The 21,568-nt window shown below is 39.5% G+C and overlaps 1 protein-coding gene across 3 annotated transcripts in view; it reads right to left on the bottom strand.

Moving 5' to 3' along the window:
* The window catches only part of aff2 (AF4/FMR2 family, member 2), a 225,837-nt gene that overhangs the window by 6,656 nt on the left and 197,613 nt on the right, over positions 1–21,568 (bottom strand). For 2 of the 3 annotated variants that reach the window (XM_078169186.1, XM_078169184.1), the window contains exons 17-23: positions 21,373–21,488; positions 13,699–13,933; positions 12,173–12,306; positions 8,520–8,583; positions 7,729–7,865; positions 4,254–4,325; positions 1,964–2,057 (exon numbers count right to left, since the gene is read on the bottom strand). In XM_078169186.1, coding sequence (XP_078025312.1) covers positions 1,964–2,057; positions 4,254–4,325; positions 7,729–7,865; positions 8,520–8,583; positions 12,173–12,306; positions 13,699–13,933; positions 21,373–21,488 — 852 coding nt within the window. The remainder of the gene's footprint in view (positions 1–1,963; positions 2,058–4,253; positions 4,326–7,728; positions 7,866–8,519; positions 8,584–12,172; positions 12,307–13,698; positions 13,934–21,372; positions 21,489–21,568) is intronic. The other variant, XM_078169185.1, reaches the window with a different exon arrangement.

Raw genomic sequence — 21,568 nt, forward strand, 5'->3', positions numbered from 1 at the left:
AGTGCTGTAAATGCGCCAGACTTATCCAAAAGACTCTTTGCAATCAGCTATTTACTAAGTGATAAACCAAAGTATAAAGATCAACAAACAAATTAATTTTGAAATAATTATTATCCTCAAATCATGTTTTAGTTTAGTTAAAGTTGCTCTCCAGACACGTTCTAAAGTGTGTATACTAATATTTTGTAAAACATTGTTTTCCCCCCATAATAGTTAGTAGCAGTGCAGCAGTGCACATCCAGATGGGTAGCATTAGCGTTAGAGGAAACATTAGAGATTCAGCCGTACAAGTTGGAGCCTCAGTCAGACCCAGACTCAGATGAGACCTCTGTAGTGCACCAAAAGCACAGGAACTAGCAGACATATCATTTCATTTATGATGTTTTTTTGTTTTTTTTTTAAGCTTCTTTGCTGACACAGTTTAAAGCGCTCTGCACTGGAGGTTTCAGGTTTCTTTGCCGGTGTTGTGTTTAAGAGTGTTCCCCCGTTGATGTGTCTTGTATTGGAACACAGACTGTATATAAAGATGGACAACATGACAGCCCCCAAAAGTAAAGCAGAAGCAACTTGATCTCCCCCTGGTGGCTGGCTGCTGAATACGTCATTAAGCCCAACCCCTCTATGTTAGTGGATGGGACATCGGACAAACTTAAAACTCAGAGTGCAGATCAAATACATTTTCCCTTGGGATGCTTTATGTCATTTGCGGTAGTTTCTATCATGCTGCTGTTTGTTCAAGTGTTTCCTTTTCTGATAAGTTTGGTTTTAATTAGTTATTTAATGCTATGAAATGGGTATTTTATGACATGATTGACAACTGTGTGAGCCAATCCGTTATTTACTGACATAATTTATGTCGTAGAATAAAACATTTAAGTCTCTTCAGCTTGTGTTCACCACAGATCTTATTTCAGGCATCTAATAAGAAACCTATTAATAAAAACCCATGGACTTCAACACGGGGGAACCAAAGAGCTAAGACGCTAAATAATTTCCAGGTTTTAGGACTGATTCCTGCACCACCCTACTGGTTTTTGTATGATGTACCAAAACTTGCTTGTGCGGTGAACGTTTGAATCTCAGATTTTAGAGAAGTGTACAGATATTGCCCCCTTCAATAGAGTAATGTGTCAACACATCTTTGCACAGATACAAGTCAGTATAATCAAGATTAGATATTTTAGGGAACATAAACAAAAGAAAAACGATTTTCTTTTAATGGAGGGAACCTTTAATATTCAGCGATTAATATCTCTTTCCAATCTTTTCCATAAAAACATACTGTAAAACCTTCATTTAATCTTTGGTACAGAAAAAAGCGTCGAAAAAAGTAGCAGCTAAATGGCTAAAATGTTAATGTTAATATAACATGAGCCAAATCTCACTAAGCCACCAATTTTCCCGTACAGTATGTGTAATTTTTGTCACGTGTAATGTTACTCTATGACACTTGATGGACACATGAGGATAAGTATATTACAGAACTGTTTTTGTGCCATTTCTCTTTTAAAATGAACTGCTCTGACTCCTTTCAGTTATTTTTTTTCCTTCAGTCAACACATACTGTATGTACACAGCCTGCGCACACATACACAGCTAAACCCTCAGTCAGTCCCTTCCCAGGAATCCAATCCCATCAATGCAAATGCGGCACTGTGATAATGACATCCTCAGTAATTAATTAAACTAAACATAATTAATCAAAACAAGCACATTAAACCCTAACAATCCACTGTGATGATTGATGGAGCTAATTAGTACATTAATATCAAAGAGAAAGAATGGATTTTAATAACGTCATGCAAAATTAATGCACAGGCACCATGAAAATGAATATGAAATGTATTTGAGGGATTGTAATTGGCTTTCCATGTTTTTCAGCCACAGAGGGAGAAAACGAGAGAGACAGGAAATAAAGTCCATGTCCAAATGTGTGTGTGTGTGTAATCTGTGTGTGTGTTACCTTGAAGTACTCCATGAGCGACCGCGAGTACTTGACAGCGTGGTCTTTCTTCAAATGGAACATCCTCAGATACAGCAGAGACAGACAGCGGTTACTATGGAAACAAAACCATTAGAAGGCAGATGAGTCCTCTGTACAAATTCCCTTTTAAAGCCCCATCCTCAGTATTATTTTCATGTCATCCACACAAAATGCACCCGGACTTCAAACATGCCCCACAAGTCTGCAGGTATTAGGGAGAACTTTAGTGGAGTAAGGCATGTGGGAAATGTATAATACTAGTATATGATAATATAAAGATCCACATCATGCAAATTAATTTACTATTCACAAGCAGAGCACCCTAAAATGTTTTTGGAGCACTGTGAGTGACAATTCAGAAAAGACTGAGGTTTGAGAGTTTTAGCAGAGTTTTACATTCTAGCAAAATGTGTAAGTTTTAACTGTAGGATCTAAAACTTACACATGGTGAGTATTTTATAGGCCTGTATGTTCAGATTCAGTGGGCCTCATGCTGAAACCTCTTGTACGGACAAAGTGGTTCTTGATTAGCATGAACGGCCGATTTAAGACAATTCGTGGCATTCCCCAATTTTTTTTGGGTGCGGATATCTCTAGGTACAACTGAAATTCACAAGTGGTGCATTACTGTTATACAAATTACATAGAGATTATCTCCACAGGGGAGAAACACTGGTCTGAGTTTTTGATAATAATTATAGTGCCTATAGGAGTTATCCCACTCAGTCATCTGCCTCACAGCCTTTATGCAGGTCGTACACCTGCATTAAGTCACCTGCCACCATCCTTGCTGTAAGGTCGTTGCGCCCATCAGTGTACCATCACCCACAGAGAGCCTATATTGTTCTCTTGACCATCACTGTGACTGCCAGATCCTGACCTGCCATCTAAGGCATAGACTGCTTTGCATTTGAAAAATAATTTTTCACATCCAACTTCAAACCATTCCCTCTATAGTCACAGTGCAGCGCTGCCCTGATGGCAGGTTGCTGGCAGCTGTATTAATATAATGTTTCAGGTCCTGTAGTACTACTAACTTACTAACTCTGCTGCATTAATGGGGAATTTTATCTGCTGATTTCAGACAGCGGAAATTGAAGCTTAGCTTTGTTAAAATCATAGACAGTACAAAATAATTGGAAGTAGCCACTGTGACGTCACGTTCGTGGAATCCTGTTTTGAAGCCTTGAGTTTTGCATTTTGGCCATCACCATATTGGATTTTGGAGCCAGAAGTGACCATATTTATAACCCTGACGCTAGCTTGGTTAGCACAGTGCATTTACAACTATGGTTAACCATGATAATGCTAACGCTAATTTTCACTAGAAAAAACAGGCTTAAAACCAATAAATCAAAATGTACTCACTGGAAAAACATATTATCTGACTCCTTAGAAAGTCTTTAAGTACAACCCAACACTGAACAAGACTTCTTTTAGTCAATCAAAACATTCCAATAAACTCTCAAGAAAGTGAAAACACACTGAAATAGCGACAGCTATGGCTACACCTATACACAGTGAATCTTGGGTTACGCCATGGTTATGTTACCCAACCAGCCACACCCTTAATTATTATGGCGGTCTATGGGGACTGACTTGCTCTAAGAGCCAGCCTCAAGTGGTCATTAGAGGAACTGCAGTTTTTGGCACTTCCATGTTGGCTTCATTTTTCAGCCCCAGAAGTTGTCACTTGGTTAAAATCTTATTAATACTCTTGGATTATATTTTTGTGAATGAAACATGGAGTCTTCTACATCAGTTTGGCTGGGTTGATCATGCCAATGATCACATTTCATAAAAGCGCAGCTATCCCTGTACAGGTGGAATTCATCAGGTTGAAAAGGGAAATTTAAGATAAATTTGTGCAGTTCTACGGGTTTTCTGAATTTAACTTGAAACACTCATATGAGTAAATTTCAGATATAATGCGAAAATATTTTTGCATCAGGCCCTAAACACTAAAATTTGTATACATTTATGAGTCACAAGTTAGTAAAAAAAAGGTATTTTTCTCCCAGAATTTGGCTGCCAGTGTTGAGAATGCAGCACTTAGAAACACATTGCAACGGCATGGTTAACATCCTAAACCCACAGGCAACCAGGACAATCTACCAACAATATCATTTAACAGTCAACTTACTAGCTGAATAAAAAAAAAAAAAAAAGAAAAAAAAAAGATCTAAAACTTGGGTATCTTATGACCACAGTATTTTGTATTTTGCGCGCGCGCGCACACACAGACATGCACACACACACAGAATCTTACCACAACACAGCTAGTTTCTTCTCAGCGATGGTGGCTGAATGGCTGGCGAAATTCTTCAACCTCATGGCATACCTGCAAGGGAGAGATGCTCTTTACTCATCTGCTGACATTTACACTGATTTATGTGTGTGAAATGTAAACACACTTTACTCTTCTCACATTAATGAATACATGTATACTCAATGTTCATTTTCATTAGGAAATCAAGGTTAAAATCATTGAAGGAGCTGCTCTTTCTGAACATAGAGAATATAAAACAGTGGCAGTTAGTGATTAATTTCTTCAGCTCACTGACAGCCTGCATCCACCTGCTCAAGTGCCCTTAGGCAGGACAAGCTACAGGTCAGCTTTATTTGACTCTGTGGAAGGAGAAACATATCCTTTGGTTTCTGATTAAGTATTTCAAAAAATGCTGTAGGGGTCAGCTGTTGCCTCCTGCCCTCACTGACCCGGTCTGATTGCTTAGCGAGGTGGTTAATCAGTCAAAGTGAAATTCAGCAGTGACAGGTGAATCAGGGGAGAGCAGTAACACCTTTATACTTCATTGATCCCTGGTGGAAAACTCTTGTCCTTTCTCCTGCTCCCTCCTTAGGGAGGTCAAAGGCCAGAGTTACAGATCAACAGCCCTGCAGCTGGTGACGATTCAGCATCTTGCTCAAGGACACTTCAGCAGGATGGATGAGTGCAGACAAGCAGGGCTTGAACCTGAGTCCTTCAGTTAAAAGACTCTCTCCCACTACAGCACCCAGCTGTCAACCTGCCTGCTTTCAAAGGAGGCAGTCATTTGTTATTCTCAGTTTGCTCTCTTAAAAGTCGCACTTAGTGACTTCATACAAAGGCAGCTCTGAGAGGCTGAAAAACAGCAGAGATCCTGTAATGCAACACTGGTTCAACTATGCTCATTAGCAGCCCCACAGGTCTGAGACGCTTCAGACAACAAAGATTAAAAAACACAATGCTGAAGAGTCCAGAGGATTCTGAACAGAGCGCTGGCTTCATGCTAATTAGAGTTTATTCCAAAACTCAAGTTTTGATTAGCCGTTTTCTGTGGGCAGAGAGGTGAACATATGCAACCGCACAATATTATTTCAGCTAATAGGCTAAATCTACAACAGGTCAGTAAGGTTAGGATGATGAGAGAGGTGTAATTTTCTACATATGAATCCTGAAACAATATAATTTGGAAGCAATTATAGGGAAATGTGCCGAGACAGTGCACACGGTAAGTACCCACTCATCTATTTGGGTTTTTAGTAGAGAATCAGGGAATTACAGTGGGCTATATAATCGCTACATGGCTGGGTAGAGTAAATGAGCAGTTGTTGATTTCCAGAGAATTTCCCTTGAAATAACTGCTATTTTTTATGACTAAAAATGACAGTGATCAATTTAAACAACCTTAAATATTAAATTAAGGTCCTTGTACACTTTTGTTGACTTTATTGCCTGCTTGCAATTTACTGCTATACAGACACATTTTTTCTGTTTTTACAAAATTATATTTTTCCCCTCTTCAACTGACCAACTAAACCAAAACGTCTCTTTGGATAAAGGAGGTAACGCTACACAAGGGAGCAGGAAATAAGGGTGCTGAGAGAGCTGCACCAATATCAGTGTAGCATGCAACATAATTTGAGAGGTGCTTCAGGAGTTTTTGGTTGTCGTTAAATGAAAAACTCAAATGGACACAAGCGAGTTTCGTCCTGTCAGCTAGAGCCCTGACAACAGGGAGCTGAGTTCAGTCCAGGCGCATATAGTGCCTCATTAGCAAAAGTCTACAGTCCACATAAGTTGACATTATCATTAATCACTGCTGCTCTGAATACCATGCATTCTTGTTAGGGGTGTCACCATTCGATTTTCAGTTTAAACATTTTTCCACTACAGGCTGTGCCATTGTTAGACTAGTCTTCATTTATAAAGATCATCAGATCATTGGTTTTATGCCCCGTCAGCTGTCATTCACATTTTCAAATACTTCTTTAAAAGATAGACTACATGCTTTCAAGTGTGACATAATTGCCATATTTTTTGGGAATGTACCACACTAATGCCATATGGTCAAATTTATCAAAATGTGCACAATAACTTTTTTCACCACTCAATTGTGAACAAACTGTGTTACACAAAAACAACAACAGAAGTCCGCCAAAGGGTACTTTACAACAGCTTTCACTTTTACTTCACTAACGTAGCCTACAAAATGTAGATTTTCTGTCAACGTCAGGTTCATTGTTTACACAGCTTACAGAAAAGGAAAAATGTTGACTTTCAGAAGTTTCTGTTGGTTCTCCGACAGTTGCCACAATATCTCAGCGAGCAGCTGTAGGCTATCAGTAACCTACGCCCTATCATTTTTGAAGTGTTATTTTTGGCTATAGACTGCAGAGGCGAGGCCGGCCCTATAACCGTGACAGTTTGTCCGTGAGTGACTGAGTGATGAAGTTACATCATTGGTCAGACTAACTGATGATGTGAATTTTGGTGTTTCCCCACTGGCCGTTACTGTTTTGAAATAAATAGGCGCTAACAGTCCTGTATCACTGTTTTCCTCATCCCTTTCTGTAAATAGTGTGGCATGACAGTATGGTGGAATTAGCAAGCTAGATAGCTAACTGGCTAGCCGTGACATAAGTAAAATTTAACAACTTCATGCTTCATCCACACACTCTTGTCACAGCACTTTGCTATCAACAGACAAGTGACAACTGTGTTTGGCTCATCCTCTGTTACTACTATGACGTTAGCATTAAAGCATGTGGAATGAGCTAGCTAGCTAACTAGCCAGCCACAGGCGAAATGGCAATTTTGGATAGAGCAAAGAGAGAATCCCATTATCATTTTTTTTTTGGAGGAACAGCCGTGTCTGTATGACACAAAAATTTGTTTAAACATTTTTAAATTTTGTCATGTTACAATGTCAGAACCATCAATGGTTAGAATGTGTGCTGCCACTGTCATGAGGAGAAGCTGAAAAAAACAGTGATAGAAACTGGAGTGAATATTACATGTTAAAAAGTCAGAGTGGTTGCTGAATGCTGACACAATGAAAAAATTCTTCTTTCGGTAATCAGCGCTGACAGGGCCTTTTATAAACTATCGTTATCGGTGGAACTTTGATGTTGGTGGCCGATGACTGCTCAAATGGCTGGCCCACAACAATGGGGCGAGCGCTGAAAACCAAAGTCAAGGCTAACAAAAGTCTGTGTCTTGGTATGTGCCCGCCATATCCTGTTTAAAATTTAAAGCCCTGTAGCATTTCATACATGGTCCAGTCATACACTAGGTTTTGACCTAGTCTTATCTTCCTTCAGACGTGCACAAATTGGAGTGGAGGAGAGAAAAAAAATGTTGGGAGCATCACCATTTCCCATGATCAATTGTGAAATGACATGTTAACGAAGTCCTCCTGGTTTTTTTTTTTTTTTTACATTTCACTTGATGTCACTTTTCTGTCTGTCCATCCATACAGTACCTGATTAGCTCCACGGTCTCAGAGTACATGGTATATGGTGATTTGGCCTCTAGTGGATCTCGCTCCATAGCATTTCCACACTCTATGAATGAGAGGGCACCATCTGCGTAGTTCACCGCTTTACCAAATTTGTCCATCTACAGATAAGGAGGAAGAACAAAAAAAAATACAGAAAAATGAGTGACAGAGAAAAAGCAGATATCTGACAATGAGCAATATGAAAAGAAATGTAGCAGAGTGGAGACAGAGAGAGAAGCAGACATGAATAAGACAGAGACAGAATAAGCAATGTCTTAACAGCATTGTGGCAGACGCACAGTCGTCTCTTTGAATAATCTCCTGCTAAGATGCAAATCCCCAGATAAATGTGAGGGAACAACGCGTAAACATAAGATAAATAACAAGTTAAATAAATCTCATTTCATTGTTCGGGAGGGGATCAGATAATTCTTTTGATATTGTATAATCTTGCAGACATCATCAGTCCTTGAATGCAATGTTCCCTTGGAGACAAATGGTGCAATAAATAACACAAATTATACAGTACAGCGCTTGATATGAAATAGATTTTCATTCTTTGGAGACTCGCTGTGCGTACACATGAGCGACGACACACACATTTGAACGAGTACACACATAATTACAGACTAGACTGTAGATGTTAACATTGTGTGTTTTCAAATCATTTTCTTGCTATCTGTGTGTCTGTCTTTTCTTTGCCTCCTGTATGTGCTGAAGGTGTAAATGTGTGTGTCTGACAGCAGAAAGATTTGTGGAAGACAACATCTTACCAAAGCATCAGCCTTGTGCTTCAGTCTCTTGGCCTCCTGCATGTAGTAGTCTGCACTGTGGACTCTGGGAACAGCACAGTGAAAAAGAGCATAAACAGCATGTCTGCACTGACACGTCGTTTAACAAAAACTGAAGAAAAAATAAAACAACCCCCTGCAGAGTGATTTACATAATCAGTAGCTAAGAGTAGCTTGCAGTGAGTTATATACAGTAGCCTGCTTAGGTATACATACCTCAGGCTTAGTGTAACCTTAGTATAACAACAAAACATGTTGTTTCATGAATAATGCAGGAACCCTTTGGGACAAATAAGTAACAAGATGTATCATCTTTCCAGGTTTCAACACAACTGGACCAGTGCTGAGGTACTTAGAGATATTTCCCCCACCTGCAACACACTAACATGCCACTATTTGGCCTATTAGTGTGTTGTTTTATAACATTTAATGCACAGCATGATGATAGCTATCCTTCCTAAAATATAAGATGTGTTAAGTTTAGAGTTGACAATGCATTCAAAGTCTTAGTGGTCCACTCTGTTTAGTCAGGCTGGGTCCAAAATATAAACAGTCTGATCTGGTTAGGTGGGGTCCTTTTCTATTGCATCAAGTCTCAGGTCTTTGGGTCAATATGTCTAATATTCAAGTGGATCTAAGAGGACCTGCCATCAGTTCTGAATACACAGTGTGTCATTATCATCACAGGAAAGATGAGGAGAAGGTGAGTGGCGTAGGAAAACTTGGGGAGGTTTCACACCACATTTGCAGCAGCAGTCTGAAGTAGTTGCAGAGGTAAAGTGTGATTTATAAAGTTGTGTGGAGAATAACATGTATTGCTATTGTTTTGAACAGCTTGTTAATTGGTGGAGCATCATGCAGCTATTAGTGTCAGTGTTCCCTCTCTCTAACAGGGTCTGTTGATTTCGAGAGAATTTTTGATCAGATCTAATTATCCTCTGGTCCCTTTCGGGTCATGTGTAAGGCTGTATTGAAGCTTTGATGCTTCATTCATAACTTTAACATTCAAATTCTCCAAAAGATTTTTTTTTTTTTATTTGCATGTCTATTCATTCTGTTTCAACCTGATATTTTTGCACAGCTGGAGAGTTGAATGTAACTTGAGCAACCCGTCAAACTGTTTGACTCCATTGTTTTCTATTGGAATGTCCTAACTGTCCCCGAGGGACGCAGTGCTGTGCAGTGAATCCTTCTGAGCTGAACCTCTGTTGGAAGCCCTCTTTCTATTTTGTCACTTCACTTGCTTTAAAAGGGACACCAGGCATGAGGAATGGCTGATCTGTGAAACTGCTGAAACTACACTACAAAAACCTAAATAAAGTGGCAACTGGCTGGAGGGTGATCACCTGGAAGCTTAAAGTTTCTGGTCATCACTAATAGCCTACTTGCTGGGGCGGCTGTGGCTAACAAGGTAAGGCGGGTTGTCATGTAAATGGTTACTAAGTGGCAGGTGTATGGTAACCTCACCTACCAGTGTGTGAATGTTTGTGAATGGGTGAATGTGACATGTAGAGTAAAAACCACTTTGCGTGGTTTGAAGACTAGAGGAGTGCTATACAATTACAGTCGATATATTTCTGCAAATATACACATACAAATTACTGCTGCACAATTAATCTAATCGCAGTTGTAATCGCGATGTCAGGCTGTGCGATTACATAACCGCATAAAAGGCTGCGATTTGTGATTTAATGTAAATTAATGTTAACGTGTGTGCCTGTGAATGTGACTACTTCTGCTGTAGTGTGTGGAGTTTGTTGACATCACGCCCACAAGCTATCCTGGTGCGTGCAGCACGTATGGTCACGCGACCACCCGGCGTGCAGCAGTGACCAACATAGACACTGAAGAAGAGCATGAGCATGACCAAAAACAGGCTGAGTTGGTCGCAAAAGAAACGCAACTTCTATTATAAGGCGATACTTTGGATTCAGGTACAGCGACGTTGAACAGAAAGACGTGCTGTGTGAAACTTTAAAAGTTAAAGTCGCTACGTCCCGCGGCAACACGACCAATCTATATCAGCACTTGAGACAGCACAGGGAAAAGTAGGATGAATGCATGCGAGAGAAAGTCAAGCCAAGTAATGTTAAAGAAAAAGACACAACTGAAAGCCGCCAGAGCCTCATAAAACAACATCCAAACACAGTTACACATACATCTGTAAATGTCACAGGGAAATCACGGACTCTGTAACAAACTACATAATAAATGAAAAATTGAGCAAAATTTTGCTTGGGTTTGGCCCACTTGACATGCTGCTGTGTTGTGCTATGGCATATTCATGTGCTGGAATTTGTCATTTACGTGACAACGCCTGAATGCAACACAGGCTCCGCTCTGCTGTGTGTACAGTGCTGTGTGGCGCTGCTGTGCGAGCAGCGTGTTTGACTGTGCGCAGTCTGTTGATGGTCATTTACACACTGTCCATAACAATAACTAAGATAATGGTAGGGGAAACACTGAATCAAGCAAGAAGACCCATGATACCATTTATGTATTATACTATAATCACAATCGCGATATTGTCCACTCAAATCGCAAGTAGGCTACAGGCCCATCTTTTACTTGCTTATGTCTTCAGTCTGATCTCAAGTGCACAGCTGACAAATGATTAATCTGACTAAGCATTTCATTAAATTGAGCATTTTGTTTGAGGATTTTAAATATCTTTTTAAGTTAATTAAAATATAATGACAAACATCTGAAGCATCATTCAAAGACCTCAACAGAAGCTTCAGATCAGAAAAAAAGACATTCGGTACAGCCCTAATAGCATGTCTTTGTCTCTTTTGGATCTGCTACAAAACTGTGGATCAGCAAAGACCTCTAGAATGCATTACTATAACCATAAGATCATGATGGAGATAATTAACAGCCACTATCTCATTCCAGTGGTATTGCTAGTACCGGAGCTGTCAAGGTTTTCCCTCACTCCCCATCTGCCAGACATTTTTGAGTTTTAAGTGTTTACATGGGAGGAGCAGCGCCCATCTTCTGTTTCGTGCCATAAAAGAATATCCCTTTGTGCCATAAAGCAACCCGTCTGACACTTAAAGGTGCTGTATATACCTCTGGAGAAAGATAGTTGATTGCTGAGTCGCAACGCTTTGGATTGGTAGTGATGTTGTCAGTATTTGAAAACCTGGGAATGAAACTCAACAATCAATTATCTTATTCCAGAGTTATATACAGCACCTTTAAGTTTACAATGATTATACTGTTGTTGAATAAAGAAGTCTCTGCTTCGTCTTAATTGAATGTATCACAGCTCAGAGAGAAAACTTAAACAGTATAATTAAATAACAACGCTTCTGATGCAAAAACAAAAAAACATAACTTTCATACAGTGGAATAATCAAGATACACTTCTATATAAAAAAGAGACACCTGCTGTCCCCTAACTCAGAAAAAAAGGATTATTTATATAAGAATGTAGAGAGCACCATACAGATTGCTAGGTCTCATGAACCACAGTGATGATTAGGGTAAGCATCTATGATAAATCATGCTGCTAAAGGACTTCACAATGAGATCAAGCATTATCAAAGAATCTATTGCAGTAAAACCACAACTAATGTGTGTAAGTATAAATATTGGTGTGCATGGTATAATGGCATGGTTTTTCTACATACGTGTCGCTAAACGACAGTCTTGGCCTGCGAGGTTCAGCAGCTTCCACCTGTGGCTCTGACCACACCTCAGAGTCTGACTGTCCATTGGCATGGTAACTGTCTCCGCTGGGCTTCTCCACGTGGGTATCAACTTCCTGTAGCAGAAATAAAATCATGAATCCATCTATCCATTATAATAGTATTAATTAGTATTACAATGTGCAGCTTAAATTAGTAGAATTAGTAGTCTTGCCATCACTGTTATGAGTAGGGATTAAAAGTTAAGAGATGTGGTTAAACTGATACAACTGTCTCAATGTGAAATTGTCCTAAAGTTATTTTTGCCATATGTATGTTTTGCTTATAAATTCACTTTGTAGTATATCCATATGACAAAGCTAACATTTACATTTTTACAGTTTCACTTCAAAAAGGGAGCAAAATCTTCTTATACTTCAAATAGAAATTACGCACAGTTTAGTTAAATGAATTTTTCTTTTATTTTCTTTTTTTTTTTAGATTTTCTTTTAATAGTAAGAGAGACAGAAAAGGCAGGGGACAGAGAGGAAATGACGTGCAGCAAAGTTTCTTTAAATGTATTCATGTAATTTGTTAAATACTTCTACATGTAGTAGTTTCCTGGGTGCTGCTCTTTTTGATATGTACTGCTTTATGTATCTGTCCTGTTGTTTTTGATGCATTACCTGCTACGTACCACAAAACCAGTTAATTAATCAAATACTGTACTTACAGGCATAGTATGCACATTTTGTGCTACTTTATACGTCTACCACTACAGAGGTGGATATTGCGCTTTTTACTCCACTTCTTTTATTTGACAGTGTTAGTTACTACAAAGTATGATGTATTATTATTATAGGTTAAGCCACCCAGCAGCATATTCGTTAATTAAAATTACCAGTTGCAACATTAAAATGATGAACACAGAAATGCATCACTAATTATAATCCAGTAATAAATACATATATGATTCTGAAATGGGCCATTCTGCATAATGAGTAATTTTACTTTCGGGACTCTAAGTATATTTTGATACAAATACTTATGTATTTGACTTGAGTAAAAATTGGAATGCATTGTCATTACTTGTAACACAATGTTTTACACTGTAGTATTACTACTATTACTTAAGTAAAAGATCTGAATACGTTTTCCACCACTGAACAAAACAGATATTTTTAATGACTTTGGCTCCTGAAACTGCAGGTAAGGAAATATGACTCACATGGGTGGAAATATGTGTCATGCTGTAGATTCATGCCTTTTAAGCATGGCATGCCATTAACTCCAGAGTTATTTTTGGAACGGTGTCAGTGTCAGGTGAGAAACTCAATTTTGCAAGAAGATAATGGCACCAGTCTACTATCACTCCAACACAGTGTGTGCCAAAGTGTGGACAATGAAGCACCACGCCCAATAATCTACCTAGGAAACATGAATTATCTTAAGGTCCAACTTATCATCATTTAGAGTGTAAACCCACCACTGTGCCTCTCTCTCAAACAAAAATAGTATTTTTGACTTACACTGCCATTTCTCGCATGTGATGACGCCTTGCCTTCGCCTCTCCTGTGTCTGTGGGAGGAAGTGGAAGTAGAAGAGGTGGAGCAGGGCAGCCTCCCAGCAGCGCTGCCCTCCTGGCTGAGAGAGGAACTGCTGTCGCAGGTTCGTTTACGAGGGGGGTCGTCAGAGAGCGGGGACAGGAGGGGAGGGAGCAGCTTGTCATCGCGCCGTCGAGACTGCTTCCTGTTTAGAGAGCTACTGAACACACACACACACACACGCACACACACACACACACACAAAACACACAAAACAAAGCAGTGTTATTATTCATTCATTTATCGTATATGAATGTTATCTTTTTCCCTAATCTTTTTAGGATATGTGCTCTAATCAGTTAGCTAACTTGTGGCTATTGCTTAAGTGTGATTCTTGTTTCAATTAACACCTTCTACTGCTTAGTGGCAAGTGAGGATGAGAGGTGTGAGGCAGTGCTGCGACTCCCACTGACTGCTAATACTGTTTGTTTTTCAGATCATATGTAATAACGCAGTTGGAAGAAACAATATGATTTTTTTCCTACTACTAAATGTGTCAAAAGTTTAATGTGTTCAAACTTCTCCAATTGAAGCATCATAAATAATCTTGACAACAAGGGGAAATAATCATCACTGCCAACAAACTATAACTGACAAATTATCAATCATGACTTATAAAACCTTGTCAGAGGACTGCAAAATCTTAAATAACCACTAATATCAAAGCCACTGAAACCTTAAGGTGCCTCATCATAAATGTATCATAAACCAACTAATATAATATAAAAGGCCTGTTTATTATTGGTATAATGTTTATCCTTTATGGTGCTACCCCAGACCTCTCAGCAAATACAACTACATATGCTTTGGGGAATCTGCTGGAATCAGATTTCACCTGCCGTCAGTCTCGGAAAATGACTGCACTTAACAGCTTGGGTAGTTTTCAAATTGTGCAAAAACTACATCTACTTTCTATATCTCTGGATCTTCAGAGAACATTCACTCACTCTTCAAGTGTATTGCAGCCTTGAACTATTGAGCACAAGTAGAAAATGTTCAATGATGAAAGAAAAAGTTACATTCAGTACCAAAGCCAACAAGCTATGTGCATCAGTGGTAGTGCTGTCAAAATGTTGATTTATCGATACGTATGGAATGCTGAACACAAAGTTTAATAACTTTGTGTTCAGCATTCCATTTTTTTTTGTAGTTTGGTATTCTTTTGCTTGAGTCCTCCTGAAAATGTTTTTGCTTTCTCCTAAGATACAGAGTGAATGTGAGGGTCCTGCTGTGTAGCTGTTTGCTCTTTTTGTAAAGAGCAGGCCTCACTTCATTTTTCAACCTGCATACTACGACCCCTTAACAGATCCTGCCAGTCTCTTCACCCTCCAACCAAACTCTAAAACTAGGTTTATACTCATCATAGTGTCCCCGGCACAAGCTTCACGTGCCAGAAAATAACGTAGTCACCCCTCTTGCATTAAGAAATTTTATTTTCCCAGGGTGGCGAAGGCCTGACCTGACTACTCTCCCTCTGATTAGCAGGCCATGCTGTATTTCTATTATTGTTATTGCTTTCAATTTGTTTTTCTCATCAAGAGCCTCATTTATACCCACAAACCTTTGAAGAGCGGCTCTTACTTTGAATTTTCTCCCAGTGTTTGTTCCACTCTGTTTCCCTCTTAAAGTATGTTGTTATAGAGATCCTGGACTGGGTGATCTTTTGGGTAACACTGACACATGATTTTGGGCTATGCAAATCAATAGACTTGGCTTGAGTTTATTCTGTCTGTCTTCACAGTATATCCTAAGACACAAACATCCAGCATGTAAAACCCTGCTTCTGGGATAACAATGTCTAACTATCTTGTTGCGACTTCATTTGCAGTTGCTGAATGATATTTTCCTTCTAAAATTGTTGTAATTCTGCCTTCCCTGCTGGAGCATCGACGATTATTCCCTCAGCTGCCTTACTGTTGCTCTTGTGACTCATATTGTTTGCTACACAACAGATAATATTTTTATGTTTTTCCTCTGCCTGGAAACTCTGGGGGTTTGATGCAGCGAGAAAAGTTGCTGAGCTCGCAGAACAACGCCCCAGGCCCCGACATTAGTGATAATATACAAAACCAGGGAGACAAAGACTAATTAGCTGCTGTGTGTGCATGTGTGAATATGTGAGTTATGTGTGTGTGTGCTTTTGTGTCTGTGTACAGCATTATTGATGTGTGCAAGCGTGTTTGTGTGCATGACTATGCTAATTTGTGTGCATTTGTGTGTCTATCCTTAAGTGGATGCCGGTGTGTGTGCAGGAGAGCATGTGAGAGCTCTTTTAAAGGGATAATAAGTTAAGAAATTTACAGCCCCATCACACAAAATGACCACAGTATATCTGCCAAATATTCCTCTGGAATACATTTACAATGACTCAACAGCTACTTGGCCAGGTGGTCAGATTTTTGGCTCCAAGTCCAACTGAAATTAAATTGTTGTTTTTTGTTTTTTTTTTGGTCTGCTACAGTGTACATATCTGCTCTGTACATCACTCTTCCTTTGGTCTCCTTTGAAAAAATGTTAAAAACCAAAAGAGACATGTTTTTTTCTTCTGATGGCACCCTTATCTTTAAATTAATTTGTAGAAGGAACATTAGCCTGAGAATTTGTTACCATACAAGTTACAAGTTTCACATTACACGAGAGCCACAGACTCTGAACAACAACCTACCTTAGCTCTCCTGTTTAAGTCTCCTTCTTATCTAACTTAGAATCATGAACACACATCTTGTCCTGCACCTTAGCTTGTTGAATTAGCCACCACACAAGCATTCACCTGGGAAAAGTGAACTGCTAATTACCTAGTTAGCTGCAGCACATTAACCAGCATATAGGAAGTGGTTCATCATCAACAGCCAGTCAGCCATTTTGGAAGAATAAAGGTAAGAGTGCCATCTGTTTACTGTATGTGTCGAAATAACTGCTGAGCTAACACAAAACACTACTCAGTGAATAAAATTCACAACATCAAATGTGGTATATCTACAATATATACAGTCAGACACAAAGGTAGGCTGACCTATGTGTTTCAATTTGTTGTATACAGGTGGAATAATTATGCATAATTGACAAGCGGCAACCACTGGGACTGAAAAACATGGAAGTGCCAAAAACTGCAGCTCTTTGAATGGCCACTTGAGGCTGTCTCCAGAAATCAGTCAGTCCTCACAGACCACCACCTTAAAATGCCCAATTTAAAGGCAGAAATAAACATTTTTACAGCCTGGTTCAAGAAACATTCATGACAACTGTATGGAAGTGAATTCTTATATAACTCAGCCGTTTACATTTTAGTAAGGTCTTAACTTATGCTGTCTGCTGACAGTGTCCTCGGCTCCTCAGTCAGATCTACCTCTTGCTCCTCCACAACTCAACCCTGGTCACTTCTGCCTCCAAAAACAAAGATGGCAGCGGCCAAAATGCAGAACTCAAGGCTTCACCAATAGGTGATGTCACGGTGGCTAAGTCCATTATTTTTACAGTCTATGATGATTAGCCAACATTTTGTTAGCATACAGTTAGCATAACGTTGGTTATATTATCGTTGTCCAGTCCTGTACCCATCTGTTTGTAAACTGGACATGGGCCTTACATAATTTAAAGTTTTTGAATTCCTGGCAGGTGTAGGCGCTAACGCCAAACACCAGGTAGACATCAGGGGCCATAATGTTAATGAGTGGCAAGCTGTCAAAGTCTGTAGGGATCGATATCTTTAACTCACTTAACTTTGAAATATTTTCCTCCTTTGCTTCTGTTGAGAGCTTCTAAGGGTATCTGTCTTTCGCATCTACCTTTACATTTCTGATGATGACTGATTGACAGATAACAGACAATAAGACTACCAGCTACCTTAGCTACAGATGCTTATCTTTCCAAAAAAGGAGCTTCCTGGCTCCACATCAGAATGCTTTGCGATTTCCATTCCCTATACACTTAAGCCCTATTCGCATGGGGATTAGTATTACCTGGGGACCTCTGGTAATTTGTAATAATTGCGGAGGATGTCTGTGATCTTAATCCCGTGCGAATGTGCCATGTCTGTAATTTGTAAAGTAAAAATTCCACCGTAAATTACCTACTACATTTCGCCAAAAACAGACGTACCGTGATAATACTAGTCCTGTGTGAATCTGCATCTCAGTGATTGGGGGGTATTTTAGTTTTTGTTTTTATTGCACGCCTTTTTTCTACCTCTTTCCTGGTTGAATTATGGACGCTGCGGTGGAAATTATGAATGACAGTTTTGACAGCATTTTAGGTGCAAATGCAGGAGTCTCCCCATCTCGGTACACAGTATGGAGACCCACTGGCAGAAACAGCAAGCTCAGATCCATCAGAAGAGCGAAATTTCGGAAGATATTGAGATGGATGACATGCGCAGCAGCATGTGGTATGGAACATTTTTCTATCTTTCAACAGGTTTAATACAAATGCCCTGACGGCTCGTTATCCCGACAACAACTGCCCACTGTTCCGAAGTCCTGTTGCTGCTTTGACTTTTTATTTACTGTTGCCATGACGACTAACACATACCACGTTAAAAATGATCATTTTAACACAAACCATAAGCTTTCCATAAACCTAACCAAGTAGTTTTTGTGCCTAAACCTAACGAGACCCTAACAAAAGCGTTGTTTAACATAAGCTTTTAACAGTGATGTTTATGGTTTATGGTATGTTTAACAGTGATGTCTTTTTCTTCTTCAGATTTTATTGGCGGTTGGCAACTCAGCAGCGGATGTTACGATGTGCACAGCTTTGACATCATATCCGGGCCGTAATGTCAGTAAATTCGAGTAAAACACAGACTTCGCTTATCCCGTGCGAATGCACCGCAAGAAACACAGACGTGGGGGGATAATTTACAAATTACCAGACGTCCCCAGGTAATACTAATCCTGTGCAAATAGGGCTTTACTTGACAAATGTCATCTTGGTTCAGTTACATAATGATGTGGTCTCAACACCTCAGTAACATCAACAACACACCATCTGCCAATGACACGTAACTACAGAAAGTTTGTTTACATTGCGTCTCTTTCTCCTGCCCGTTATCAGCCTGCAGGTGGCTGTTAATCAAAGCAGAGACATGCCCCTCCAGTCAGCTGAGAGGACAGGGAGCATTTCAGATATTTTCTGATAATAATAAAACTATCGATAATACATTTAAAAAACACATGGACATTTTTTTTTTACCACACAAAGGGATGACTTCAGATTTCAGTTGAACTTTAAGACTACTTATAGCCCTAATTGAAATTTCATGTGTTTAAAAGCTCAACAAACACAGGCATAACAAAACTTTCCTGAGGTAAAAACTTGATTATTAACACATCTTTTCCATTCATCTGTTGTCTAACAACCTCTCTGATTAAAACAGGGTGATAATAACTGTCAAAAGTCACAGTTCAGAAATTGCTGAATGGGTCTGAGCAAGATGATCATATTATCCACTTTACAGCTTCCATAAAAAGCCTCTTAGATGATACACAGACACTCTTAGACGTCTGCTTCACAATGTCATGGGTTCAAGTCCAGGTCACCCCCTCTTTTCCTTGTACCTTTCCCAGCTGTACACTCTTTGATAACGCTGAGATGCTATAAAAATATTTCCTCTGTAGCTGTCACGTTGAGGCTTATTTATAGTGACAGCCAGCTTAGTCTGTTTTTAATAATTCACATGGAAAGCTGAAATTCAGTTTGTCATTCCTGTGTCACGCTGTGGATTGAGCTCACCTCTTCGGTGACTTCATCAACACATTAAAAATGTTAAGCCTTCCTAAAAATACTCAATAAACTTGTCTGATTACCTCTACTTGTGTCTGTCCCAGTCACTGAGGATGTGGTGTTTACGGAAAGAACGGGGAAAGGCAAAAATGAGCTATTTCCAGTGTACAAAAATGACTTAGTTCTCATACTGTGTCATGTCATGCAGCTAGGGTTGGGTTTCAAACTAGTCTGATACTCAGCCAAACACTGGACTGGGCCAATATACCACATTTCACCACTACGCATCATACTGTACTCAGCATCTGCTCCCGAGGGGAACACAATGAGACTGAGAAAGCCCATGAATAAAAGTGTAGCAACTCCAATCCACTTAGTGGCGGTAATGCACCTCTAAGCTGGTCTGCTAACTGCTAAAGTGCTGCAAAGATAGTGGCCAGACCGGAAGTTAACATCTCCCTGTATCCCCCGCAAAAAGGGGATTTTTATATTGAATTTGACATGTTTACACGTTTTGTACAGCAAGATAATCTTCACACATGAACACCACTTTAATGATTTTTGAAGTCTAAATGCAATGGCCAGAGGCGAAAAACTAACATTAGGCTATAAACGAGCAACTTCATGGTGGCATGACTTCAATATCGCCATCAGAACGAGGGTGCAAGGCCGTGTACAGTGTGACAATGTTCTATAGACTTATAAGGGATATAAGGGCTGACTTATATGTCAGCAACTGTCTTTTTAAATACACTTAAAAGCTTCAAAATTTCTAAGTGGGATATTTAGTGACATGTTTTATGTGGTAGAACACAACATGAAAGTCTCCTAAGCTTGTGTTAACCACAGACCACCTTTCTTCAGGAATCTAACCAAAAACCCATTAAAAAACCTACTGCCACATTTGTGTTTTTGGTACACCTCTTTCATCAGCTTCAAATCCAAAGTGTTGCCATATTGGTACAGTTTTAGTTATCTTTAAGACTAACTCTGCCATGTCTCGTCGCTACAAAAAACACATGAACCTTCCATTAAACAAACACAATCTGTGCTGTGTGCGTCTTCTTCCTCCCACCTACTGAAATTTTATCTTCTTCATGTTGCTAACCTTGTCTTGGCAGGAAATTGCACACGGATAGTGAGACAGTAGCGACTCCTTAGTCCATTTATAAACCAACATAATATTATGTAAATCACGTTGTCATATCGCTAACTACTAATGCAATACCAGTTGGATTTAGCGCCATTACTCCATTGACACATGGTGCTGATGTAGGCTGCTTTTTTAATTTGCCAGAAAGTGTCATAATGACAAATGACGGTTCAGCCTGTTTGTATAAAATCAGATGGTTTGAGCTCATACACTGGACCAGACCGGCAAAACTCAATACTGGCCCAACACTACATGCAGCCATTTTCATAGGAATGTCGAGTACTTTGTGAATCTCTACTCACAGTGAGCATACCTGTCCCTGCATTGGCTAACATGGCCTGAAAACATGCTGAGTGGGTCCCTGTTTGAGTAGATTCTTGTATATGAACATTCATGCAAGCAGATGAAGCAATAATGCCGATTCATGTTATGAATGTTCATGTTTCATGTCAACTATCAATCAGTGGAATAATTTAATATGAAATGCAGCAATGTGCCAACAAAGGCAATGAAGAAGACGACTGTTAGCAAGCAAACACTTATTCCAAAACCACAGTTTGCAAATGTTTTATGAGGAAGGAAATGCATTGAACAGACTTGCTAGGCCTCAAGGATTCACAAGATGTGTTTTGTATTGTGATGCAAACATAAGTTATTGTTTTGTTTGACTGTTAAGTCCTTTGGGGAGCTAAGCTGGTGGGTGTGTTATGTACATTAGTACTTACCCTGTAGAGCTGTTCTTGTGGTTGTGTATTGGAGAGATGCAGGGTGGGAGGAGCTGACAGTCTTTGTCCAATCGCAGCTTTTTATTGCCATTGACAGATGACTCACTGTGGTCCGACTGGATTATAGAGTACAGAAAACACACAATATCTAAGAACAGTATTTGTACTTGAGAGAGAGAGTGACAAAGACTGGGAG

This window comes from Epinephelus lanceolatus, chromosome 7 (assembly GCF_041903045.1).
Source record: "Epinephelus lanceolatus isolate andai-2023 chromosome 7, ASM4190304v1, whole genome shotgun sequence".
NCBI lineage: Eukaryota > Metazoa > Chordata > Actinopteri > Perciformes > Serranidae > Epinephelus > Epinephelus lanceolatus.